This window comes from Rhinolophus sinicus, chromosome 16 (genome assembly GCF_057876585.1).
Source record: "Rhinolophus sinicus isolate RSI-liver-muscle chromosome 16, RSI-T2T, whole genome shotgun sequence".
Classification (NCBI taxonomy): Eukaryota; Metazoa; Chordata; class Mammalia; order Chiroptera; family Rhinolophidae; genus Rhinolophus; species Rhinolophus sinicus.
In genome coordinates this window covers 90,759,394-90,771,856 of record NC_142516.1, presented here as the reverse complement: position 1 = coordinate 90,771,856, position 12,463 = coordinate 90,759,394, and the positions used below count along the sequence as shown (strand labels likewise).

Sequence of the window (12,463 nt, the reverse complement as noted above, 5' to 3'; positions counted from 1 at the left end):
GATGTTGTTTTTACTCAAGTTTTTGGTATCATTATAGAATTCTACTAAGTTATGGTAAAATGTGAAAAAAAGCCCATCCTAAATACTATATATAGACAATTTCTCTCTCCTTTCACCTTATTTCAAGCAGCACTTTTCTGAAGTTGAAAATTAGACAGTCTCTTGCATTTGCTAATTTTAGCACATGTTTTTCCATGAAAAGACTGTCTGTCGATTTCACCAAGAGTGTGATATTTATATAGGAGAGATTTCTAACCAGTGTCATTTTTGTGGGATTGGAGTTATGGGGGAAATTCATTTATATAATTTATGTGAAAACATGATACTTACAAATTATATTTTAAAAGGGAACATATTTTCCAAATAAAGGAGTATTATAATTTGGGATTAAAGTATTGTCTGAGACACTGGCATCAGTTAAAATCTGGTTATAATCAACAATATCTTAAAAGTACATTTACTATAAGCCTTTAAGTTTATCAAAAATAGTCGTGTTAAGTTCCCAGTCCAATTAAATCAGCCTGTATAAATATATGCATTCATTATACCACGAGTCTTAAAATACTATTAAAAATCAACATAGCAGTTAAAAATGTTCATTTATCACAAATTTAACCTATATTTAATATCCTTTTGCTTTTTTAAAAAATATGGAAGCTTTGTGGGACAATTTTTGGCAAGTATCTTTTATAAAAAAGTATCAAGGGAAATTAACTGGCTGCTTTTTTTATTAACAGCAAGCAGAAGTGTTTGAATTGATTTCCTTGATCTTGAAGCTGCACTTGGAGTAGTGAGTGGTTTTATAATACTGATGTTAATGGTGGTGGTATTTTCTCTTTTGAAACACATTTTTCAAGTGACAAAAAAGTAAAATTAGGGACTCTCCTGTCATATTTTTTATATTCTACAGAAATGAGAAAAAAGGTTGCTGATTTTAAATTAGTAATTTCAAAGTTTATTGTTTTCATATTTGCAGAAGGTTGAGGTCAGTTTTCAGATGTCCATGGAATGCATTTATATTTTAATTTTGACTCAAAGCTCTTTAATGCAGCGGGCCAGCCGCCACGAGTCGAACGGTTCCTGACAAGGGGAGTGGGAATGAAAAAAGGCACTCACACTTTGATGATGGTGATCGCGGACCCCAGTGTTCCTGGAGACGCTGAGTTTATTTTGTCCCCAGAATTTATACCTTCTGTGGACGTGCAGTTTAGCAAGTACAAAAATGCATTACCTAGTTAACAGTAAAACTTTAACTTTAACACAGGAGACACAAAATTTACTGAAACTCCCAAATGTAATTATCTTATCAATAGCCCTGATAGGCATCAGCCTTCTGTTCTGGGAACTGGCCACTCCCACCACATTCCTGAGCAGCATGCAAGCACTCTGCAGATGCAGGCAGAGACAATTGCTTCAGTGGGAGGAAATAGGTTAAGTATAAACTGAGCCATTCTGTTAAGGCTTTAAAGTTAACTGCAACCATGGCTCCCCACATCTCCCCCTTTTTTATTTTATATTTTTGAGATCGTGTCTGGCTTAGGTGGTCAGTACAGACATTTTCACTTACCCGTCATTGGATATCAATCATCAAAGCGATCGACTCCTGTCTTAGGTTGTAAAAACGCTTACTGATCATTACCCGTCATTGGCTACCGATCTCCTTTGAGGAAAGCCAGAGACAGCAGTGGCTTTTCCCAGGCAGGGGGAAGGGGAGGCAAGGCCTCTTCCCATATTTTTCTAAGGCAGCTCATTGGGGGTCCCCACTCGGTTTTGCCTGGCTTAGGTTGTATCTCCCTTGAGATATCTTACCCGTCTTTGGCTGCAAACCATCTTTTGGGGACCAGACAGAGAGACATGAGGTGTAAAACATAAAGATAAGCAAAGTCCTAAAAAGCCAGTCTTACAGGCTCTTCTTTCCTTAAGGAAAGACTTGGGGGGGACAGTCGGCTAGGCTGTTGTGTGACTACATCTCCCCCTTTTTTATTTTTTTGAAGCATGAGAAACACAGAACATGTAGTTATTTCATTTACAGCCTGTCGGAGGGCTATTTGTCCACATCTGAGGACTATGTAAAACAAACAGAACAATAAACAGAATAGCAATATCCCCAGCAAACCCTCTACCCAAAGTCTTTATCCATTTAACAGGGTCTGAAGTGGAAAGTCCTTCTGCAGCTGCGGAAAGTGAGAGCTTTTTCACACCCTAGGGGCGTGGATGGGTATCTATAGATGTCTTCTCTTCTGTGGGCTGTTGCTCACGGTATGGTTTAACACCGACCAGGAATTTACAGAGGTTTTTTCTTCCAGACCTGGAAAAATACAAGCAAAGCCTCTTCCCCGTGTTATCTCGCAGAGAGAAGCAGGATCAGCTTCTTCACGTAATATTTTAAACAAAGGTTGTAATTTACCAGTTGTCAACTGCAACTGAGGTCTAATCCAGTTAATGTTTTCCAGTAGCTTTTGGAAATAATTTAATGTTTTTAAACAATCTCGCCGGATTTGTATTTTTTGAGGCACTATGGCTTGAGGCATTAAACAATATCCCAGATAAGAGTAAGGAGGCACTTGTTGAATTTTTTCTGGGGCTAGAACTAGCCCATAATTGTGGAGCTTTTTTTTTTTTGTTAATGAGCAAAAGCAGCAAGCAACTTTGGTTCACAAGAGTGGGCATGAAGTATGTCATCCATGTAGTGGATGATGTAAATATCTGAAAATGCCCTTCGGGTAGGTTTTATTTCAGCTGATACAAATTTTTGACATAATGTAGGGCTACTAGCCATACCCTGAGGTAGCACTAGCTAATGATATCTCTTAAAAGGTTTTTGTAAATTAACAGAAGGAACACTGAAAGCAAATCTAGGGTAGTCATCAGGATTTAAAGGTATAGTATAAAAACAATCTTTTTAAGTCCAAAACAATTTTATATGTGTTTTTTGGTATAGCTGTAGGACAGGGCAAGCCTGGCTGTAAGGCTCCCATTAATTTTATGGTTTTATTAACTTTTTGTAAATCTTGTAATAATCTCTATCTACCAGATTTTTTCTTAATAACAAAAATGGAAGAATTCCAGTGGAATTAGAGGAAGCAATGTGTCCCTTTTAAAGTTGCTCCTGTACTAGCAGCTTGTAAAATCTTTTGTAGGGGGGACCTTTGATCTTTTACACCTGATAATTGCCTGATTGTCACAGGTGTTAAAACAGGAGCCTCAGGCTGTGGATCCAGCCCTGCAACTACACTTGGAGGAGAATTTAGTTGTAATCTAGGCTTTTATTTTGATTGAGATTTTAATAAAGACCCAGTCTGTTGAGCCTTTCAAAGATAGGATATATTCCAAAATGCTCTGTGGACTCCCCTTGCTTGTGAGCTTCTTCACAAGCCATTTGAAGAGGGGATCGTACAACAGAGTCCGATCCTGGCTTAACATAACCTGGCGAAGGCTCAGCAGGCATTTCCCAAACCAAAGACTGCAGCGGAGGTCCCCACCTACGGGGCTCCTCAGGAGGTGGTGCAGAGGGATTAACTGTGGGGGGATCTTTACCCCGAGGATTCCATTGATCTCTAAAAGGAATCTGGGGACTCCGAGGACAATTTCCTCCGTCCACAGCAACTTTAAGCTCAATCAGCTGTCCCTGAATCTTTTTTAGCTGATCTGCAAAAGAAAGTGCAGTGCCTGCAGGCTGCTCGTCTCCTTGAGCCATAGCCACTAAAGGAGAGTTTTTGTCCCTATCATATTTGGCTACTTCATCTTTTAATTTTTCCTGATCCTGAGGGTCTAAATCTTCCCGGTGCTCGACCGGAGCTTCCTGACAAACAGGCTTTTGTTAACTTTAAGAACTCCCTCTAACAACTTTGCGCCCCCTCCCTCCTTCTCTCTCTCTGCCGGAGAAGCGGCAGCTGGGAGGATTTCCTCGTTTTCAGCTTGTTTCACTTTCTCTAGCTTGCAGCCCTTTTGTTTAAGTCCATGGGCAGCATAATAATCTTGTAACTGTTTTTCCACCTTTCTTTTGCAATTTTTATAAAACTTGTCTAACTGTTCTCTGCTCACCCGACTGCCACGGGCGGTAAGCAACTTCTTAAGTCCTCTAACATACAGGTCCTTGCTGCTGGCGTGACCCATCCCTTTTCCCTAACTCGGCCCTTCTTTCAAACAAAGAAAAACACTCAGGTGTCCTTCTGGCCGTGTCCCTTGCGGGGCCAAATCCGTCTTAGCTAGAGGCGCGCCGGTATAAATCCCCGGCCAGTCGCCGTTATGCCATATGACAGAACCGGAACCGCAGGTTAGGACCCAATCAAGCTCCGTAACACAAAGTCGTGGAGCTATCACTCACTCACACACTCATTCGACCGAGGGGACAGTGCCTTGCTCACCGTGCATCCACTGATTAGCTCCAATGAGCTGGGCCCTTGCCACACGGTGTTCCTCACTATTACCCCTATATCCAGTCCCTGTTCGGGCGCCACTTGCAGCGGGCCAGCCGCCACGAGTCGAACGGTTCCTGACAAGGGGAGTGGGAATGAAAAAAGGCACTCACACTTTGATGATGGTGATCGCGGACCCCAGTGTTCCTGGAGACGCTGAGTTTATTTTGTCCCCAGAATTTATACCTTCTGTGGACGTGCAGTTTAGCAAGTACAAAAATGCATTACCTAGTTAACAGTAAAACTTTAACTTTAACACAGGAGACACAAAATTTACTGAAACTCCCAAATGTAATTATCTTATCAATAGCCCTGATAGGCATCAGCCTTCTGTTCTGGGAACTGGCCACTCCCACCACATTCCTGAGCAGCATGCAAGCACTCTGCAGATGCAGGCAGAGACAATTGCTTCAGTGGGAGGAAATAGGTTAAGTATAAACTGAGCCATTCTGTTAAGGCTTTAAAGTTAACTGCAACCATGGCTCCCCACACTTTAAAATGACAAACTCTTAAAAGCTTGTTAAGAGCATTAACCTCCCCACCCCACCCACAAGCCAGCTGGGCTGATCTGCTGCTATTCATTAGGTCATTGAAGCCTGAGACCTAAAAGATACTGAGAGGCTTTCACAGTTGGCTTTCTGTGGCAAGCCATCTTGAAACTCAGATGTTTGTGTGACAAGATAGTGTAAGGCAGAGGGTTTCTGGGCTTTGATGTCCGTTTGTCTGGACAAAAGTGAAGCCTGCCAGGCCCCTGGGCTCTGCCTTCCTTTTGGAAGTCTAGTCCAAAGCCACCAGCGGGTACAAAGCGTTATCCAGTAACCATGTTAGTTACAGTGACAACGCATGGTAACTGCTCTAACTGTTGTCCTACTTTTTCTGGTGTGCTTCTCGTGTACATTCATACAGACGCGTACATCTGGCTTCGTGTGGACAGCTCCTCGCGGTGCTAGTTAGTGTTACTCACGTGATACTGTAGAGAAGGCCGAGCTGGGCGGGACACAGCTGGCCCAACTTCCTGTGGATGTGGAGCAGGGCAGCTGTGACCATAGAACAAGCGTTCTTGGTAAACGGCAAAGGAAGGAATTCGGGGACGCACCAAGTAAACCACGCAAACAAAACCAGGCAAGCAGTGGTTTTATTAAAAGAAAAGAAACAGTACAGTACATTCTCAAGATGGCATGACAGTAGGCAGGCCCAGAAGAAGAGCAACTGCCGAAGAACAAAGACATTTAGTATTATAATCAAATGAGGGTGCAAAATATTTAGGGATGGCATTACAGGTGTTCCCAGGGCAAGTCTTTGCTGACCACGCCTTCTCGTTGGGAGGAAGGATTTTGTCCTTATTTGGCCCTTGTGGGAACTGGCGTGCTGACACAGGGAGTGGAGATTTTTCTTGGCTGCCATGCTAATACTAGAGTCCATTATAGTTAGCTAAAGTTCACCCTGACGGGCAAGATGGCATCCTGGATCTGCTCTCGGCCGCCAGAATCGAGTTCTGGCCTGTCTGGTAGCTGCACCTTTTCCTGAGGATGGTCTCATCTCCTTCCTGAGTCCCTCTCACATCCTTCTTCCCCTCCTCCCCTCTCTCTCTCCGAGGCCCTCTTCTTTCTGCCCATGGTAATAGCTGGAGCTCGGGTTTCCTGGCTCCACACCCCATGTTCTTCCTGCCATGGCACAGCTATATTGTGATCTTGGATGTGTTACAAACCCAAGACTTGATAAATAGTATTTGATATTGGTGTTGACGTTCTGCTCAAGGTCACTTTTGACTTGGCTGTGGAAGTAGGCTTTTTGTTTTCAGCAGCGATGGGGATAGGCAGGAATTGAAATCCTCAGATGGTCTCAACTGTGGATCAAGCTGGCAGTTTAGACTGCTACCCCTGCCCAAGCACATCACTGCTGTAGTTGAGAATACATGGACTGGTGTTTTTTTATTTTTTCCTTTTCTCTTTTCCTGTGCACTCCATGGTAGAAACACTTGAAGTTACAAAGGTCAAATGACAATGAAGTGAAAAAAAACATAGAGAAGACTATGTATCTTTACAAAATTGGGAGTGGCATACTGTGAGTGGCAGGTTGTCACCTTGGGTGCGCTGAGCACAAGGTACTGAACACAAGGTGACACTAGCAACGGCCCCCACTCTTGGCTCCTTACAGTGTTGGCCAGCTCCAGGGAGGAGGCTGAGGGACGGGACATTCTGTCCAAGGCTCTAGTCAGGGCAAGGGGAAATATATGTTGAAGTCATTGTTTTATACTCTCATGGAAGAATTGAGAATAAAGCCAAGTTCCAAAATGAAAAAAAAAAAAAAGATTATTTTACCTCTTGTACTTTTTTTTTGCCTTACAGTGAAACAAATGTTTATGTAACTGCTTTTGGCTGGATTCTGATTTAAATGGAAAAAAGAAGCAAACGTTCTTAAGACACAATCAGCCAAAGTATTTTCTGTCTTCTAGCTTAAGGAAGAAATATACCATGACACCATCGAAACAGCAACACTCTTCTGAGATGCAAGCATGTAGTAGGGTTTTAAAGAAACTTTAATATAAAGCAAGGAATTGGGCTGAGCATGTCAGATTATTTTGAAGCAAGGTTGTCTCTGGAGTTTAATATTCAGCTTGATCACTTCCTCTCGGGTTCTGTGTTTTTCACTGTGTGATGTAGGCGGTCAGAAAATGTGAAGATGTCTCTTTGCACCATTTTGCCATGCAGCTTTTGTGCCTGTCTCAGCTATCCTGGGGCAGCCGCTGTTTCTGTTCATCAGATAGTGAGCTGTGAGAAGCCCTCTTCCTGCCGTCTCCCTCTAAAGAGGTTAAATTGCTATTTTCTCAGCCTTTAGTTCCTTTTCACAGCTTCCTAAGCTCCTAAAAATAGACACTTTATTCCTTTTACAGTAAAAAGACACCTGTTTGATATATTTACTGCAGTGATCTTGTCTAGAAGAGGCAGATCTGAGCGGACTTATTAGGAGTGTGTGGTAGCTCTGTTCTTTTTGATGAGAGGGGCTTGCAATCTGCTTATTTAATATGAGGCTTGGGTGAAAATGCAGCCCCAGGGGAAGTCTCCCCGTGTGTTAAATGGAGTGATTAGATCAATTAGTAAAGGCAGGAGGGAGTCAGGTGTTGCCTCGGACAGTTTTCCCCTGGCTGTGGAACAGATGAAGATGTCCCAGATTGTCCTGAAATGTTTCAGATTGGCCGTGAGGGGTGCTTTTCAGTCTTAGGTACAACTCCTCTCTAAAATCAGGAGTTACGGCACACTCTAGGCAGCTGTGTCTCTAAGCCTCTCCTGAGAAGAGACAAGCAACCAGGGTTTTATTTTGCGGTCACCGACTACCATACAGCAGGTCCATTTGTCAAAAATAGCAGAGTCCTTAAAATCACGAGTCATTCATATTTGATTGTGTGGGGTTTTTGTACAGTGTTCAAGGGTCAAGTTCATGAACATCTGTAATCAGTTTCCCAGGTAGAGTCACTGGCGGGTAAAATGTGTGTCTGTGCCTCATAAAGAGACTCGGCTCCTCCTGCTTTGAGTCTGTACAGCCACGTGGAAGATTTATACCTTCTGAGTGTGGGGTTTTTTTTATAGTCCAATTTTTACTTTGCTCCCATTTTAAATTGATTTGCAACAAACCTTCTTGAAAGAGGCATTCGCTATTTTATTATGTGGTAGAAAGTGTGCTTCTCTTTATCGAAATTGAAATACTAGATCATGTCACTATTTTGAAATATTTTCTCAAAGTTTAATGTCATTAGGGTGCATCCCCTCAGTATAATAATAATAATAATATAAAATATTTTATAAATAACAGAATGAATTCAATTTAGAATTCAAAATGCTGATGAAATAGGCCAGTCATTTAACAGTGTTAAGTAATTTAGAATCAACCCTGGTTGAAAATAAAGCCTTAACCTGCTGGTATAGAAAATAAGCCTTAACTTGAAATTCTTTATAGCTGGTAGAGAGGACAAATGCACAGGTCTTATAGTGACACATGACACAAACTGCTGAATGCTTTTGGTACTATAGTACCATAACACCTCATTCCATTAAAATGGTTAATCTAGTTTTAAACGATGGGTAGTGGCGGTTCCCTCTTGTGCCAAAGGATGAATTGCTGGTATGAATAAAACCTTCCTTTCATCTAGTTCCAAAGTGAGCCCCAGGCCTCTGGTTGGAATTCCTACGAGATTCAGTCCTCATTCAAGTATTTATTGAGCACCTACTACGGTGTCCCAGGCACTGTCCTAGGTGTTGGGGAACCAGTCATACGGTAATTCTTACCTTTCCTGAAATTTCTGTGTCGACTGTTTCAAAGGAAAACTGGAAACATGTAGTTAGGTATATCAAAGACCTAACTCACGCTTGATTTTGACTTTAATTTCATGAAATCAGCTAACTGAGAAGACACACTTGTGCTATTTAATAAAGCCATTAGAACCAACAGGAGCTGACTGCTAAGGGCTGAGGAAAGTGGAAGCAGAATTTGTAAGGCTTATGGCCGAGTAATATTCCATTCTGTTTATATATCACATCTTCTTTATCCAATCACCTATCGAAGCACACTTTTGTTATTTCCATGTCTTGGCCACCATAATTAATGCTGCAGTGAACATTGGGGTACTTATATTTTTATGGATAAATGCTTTCAATTTTTCGGATGGATACCCAGCAGAGGGATTGCTGGGTCATATGGTAATTCTAGTCTTAATTTTTTGAGGAGCCTCCATACTGTTTTCCATACCGGCTATACCAATTTACATTTCTACCAAAAGTGTATGAAGATTCCTTTTTCTCCGCAGCCTCTCCAACACTTGTTATTATTTGTCTCATTGATGAAATACTGCATTTGTGACAACATTGATGGATCTTGAGATTATTATGCTAAATGAAGTAAGTCAGACAGAAAAAGTCAAGAACCATGACTTCACTCATATGTGGGACGTAAAAGTGAAGGCAACAAAGGAACAAGACAAAGAAACAAAAACTCATAGACACAGATAACAGTTTAGTGGTTACCAGAGGGTAAGGGGAGAGAGGGGGGATGGTAGATGAGGGTAAAGGGGGTGAAATATATGGTGACGGAAGGAGAACTGACTCTGGGTGGTGAACACATAATGCAATATATAGGTGATGTGTTATAGACTTGCACACTTGAAACTTATGTAGTTTTGTTGACCATTGTCAAACCCCAATACATTTTAATCTAAAAAAAAGAATTTACAAGGCTTGCAGGACCCAGTGCTGGGGCCCCAGGAGAATTCTCGGCCTATGCAATGGAGCACATTTTACCCAAATGTGAACATTTAGTGGCTGTGAGCTGTAGGGAGCCTTTTCTGGGGTAAGTCCTCCTGCTCAGTATGTGCCACGTCCCCTGCCACCACAGCTGGAATGTGGGAGTGGAACAAGGGAGGACTTCCCCCACTAGCAGCCTTGCCATTACTTCCTGAATGTGTGTCTGTTTTGACGGGTGAAATCTCTATCTGCCTTTTTTATGATTGCAGAAAAATTCTATTGTAATGTATAAAAATAACATTTAGAGAGTTAAAATAGGTAATTTGGAGATTATTATAGCTAATGTCCAGAATTCATAGGTCTTTTTCTTTCTTAAAAGCTGGTAAATAATGGACTATAAAATGGTGCACTTTTATATTTTATATACAAGGGCTGTCAGTTTGACTCACATAGCTAAACACTTAAATTTGGCATTGCATGGGCAGTTTTTGCATATAATTTATTTTTATTTGGGCTGCGAAAAAGGAAAAGATAAATGATCTGATAGAGTCTCAAAATACTGGTCTAAAGATTTAGTTCATCAGAGTTGAGATTCTTAAATTAACAGGGTATAAAATCTAGATAGGGTGATCTTTTCTATGAAAACAACAACAGAAACCTTTTCTTTTTAAAACTTAGAGATGCACAGACAGTAACTTTAAAAAAAAAAGGTATACAAGAAAATAATTATTCAGATCACTGCTTAAGTGAATTAATATCAAATAGTGATCAGGCAGAATTCCACATCAGGTGTGGGTAAAGAGCTGTCTTTTTTTTTTTTAATTGGGGAACATTGGGGAACAGTGTGTTTCTCCAGGGCCCATCAGCTCCTCCAAGTCATTGTCCTTCAATCTAGTTGTGGAGGACGCAGCTCAGCTCCAAGTCCAGTCGCTGTTTTCAATCTTTAGTTGCAGGGGGCTCAGCCCACCATCCCATGTGGGAATCGAACCAGCAACCCTGTTGTTGAGAGCTCATGCTCTAACCAACTGAACCATCCGCCCCCACCCCTGCCCCTCAGAGCTGTCTTTGAACCTCTCACCTGAAAACATAGAAAACCAGGAAGGTTTTCCATTGTTTGTGTTTATTGTATTAAAACAATTTATCTGTTAATGATAGAGGTTTACAATCTGCAATGCTTCCCAAGGTCTTATTTCCTCCACCTTTTCCCAAAGTGCAGCACAGTAATGCCACTCTTAGTCTGCGGTGAATCTCAGGGGTGGGTTCATGCCCTTTCTAGGGTGGGTGCCCTGTTGGAATCTGCGTGTGGGGACCGTAGAGTTTGTAAAGGTAACCCCCTCCTCATGCCCTGGCCCATGGTAAGAGAGATGAATTTGCATCTCAGAACCACAGAGAATATTCCACTCTTGGAAGTAATTCTATTCCCCATTCCCCTAAAAAGCATTTTAAAATTCCAGTTGTGAATTTTAAATGAAGTCTGTTCGGAAAAGAGAAATATTAGTTAAAACTAATTTAAATGCAACAGTAGAGTCAGACTGTTGATTATATACTGATTAAACACAATCAGTATAATCAGAAAATTTATGATATGGAAGCAAGTGTATTTGTCACCAGGAATGGAAAGTACTTGGCTCTAGAGTAAATTGAAAATGGCTTAGGAACAGGGTTTTATTCATGTGCATCTGACATTTCTCAGGTAGAAAAGGGAGCTCAGAGGCTTCGAACACCTGAGGAAGAACAAGTCATGGTTCCCTTTCTTTACAGGTGCTGGCCCTTTGCGATTCCAAGCTTCTCTTTATAACTGTGCCAGTGACTGTCATCTGTCTCATTTTTTCAGTCCCCATTGTAAAGCAGACGTGGGCTGGTCAGGCAAGTCGCATTGAATACTACAGTGATTATGCAGAAAGTTCCATTCCTACAGTGGACCTGGGAATTCCTAATACAGACAGAGGTGAGTCCTTCATTCTTAACTCCTCTTATTCAAATGTGCATTCTGTAAAGTACAGTCCATTCAGTTAGGATAGAAATAAATTTGTATAAATACTTGAATTTTTGCCTTCCTCCCCCAACGTCTTTACCCATGGATATGGAGCAATTTTTGCAGATTAAGAGCTGTGTTATAAACACAATGAAAGGTTTTAAGTTTTAGTAGCCGTGTAGATGACTGAGCACATTACAATTACAACAGCGTTCTGAAGCACATCACACCTTCAGAATTCATCATGGCTCGAATGACGTGCTCAAAGTTAATCATCTTTTCACACAAAGCTTCTCATTTAATTTTAGCCATTTAACCAGCCAGGATGTTGTCTGACGGCTGTGTGCCAGCTACTGTTGAACACTGGGGGAAGTAGGAGTGAAGCTGGCAGTTTCTATCCTCAGGAAGCTGATGGTCTAGCTCTCATTTTGTGTGTACCTCTGAATGACAATCACATTCCACACTGGGTATGTGTGATATAAACGTGCTCTCTCCATATATATATTAAAATACTAAATATAATTAAAATACTCCCATATTTTAATATAATTGTTGGAAGTACACCAGCTTTTTTCTTCAGATTGCAGGCTTTCTAATCAAAAACATTTTTTTATTTCACAAAATGGATGTAGAAATTTGGCCAGCTCACCCACACATGCTCTTTGTTCATCTTAATTTTCGTCCAGTGTTTCTGCCACATTTTTTCTTTAGTTTTCTGGATCCCCGAACCCGTTAATGAATAAAAAACATAAAAGTAGTAAGTTGACTGTCTAGTTCGATAGTCATTTGTCTTGATGAGTTTATGGGAATGTCACTCCTAATACCTTGATTGGTTA

The 12,463-nt window shown here is 41.2% G+C and overlaps 1 protein-coding gene across 1 annotated transcript in view; it reads left to right on the top strand.

The window, feature by feature from the left end:
- B3GLCT (beta 3-glucosyltransferase) overlaps window positions 1–12,463 on the top strand; it is a 99,413-nt gene that overhangs the window by 60,220 nt on the left and 26,730 nt on the right. The window contains exon 11 of the mRNA XM_074330078.2: window positions 11,487–11,600. Within this exon, the coding sequence (XP_074186179.2) occupies window positions 11,487–11,600 (114 nt within the window). The remainder of the gene's footprint in view (window positions 1–11,486; window positions 11,601–12,463) is intronic.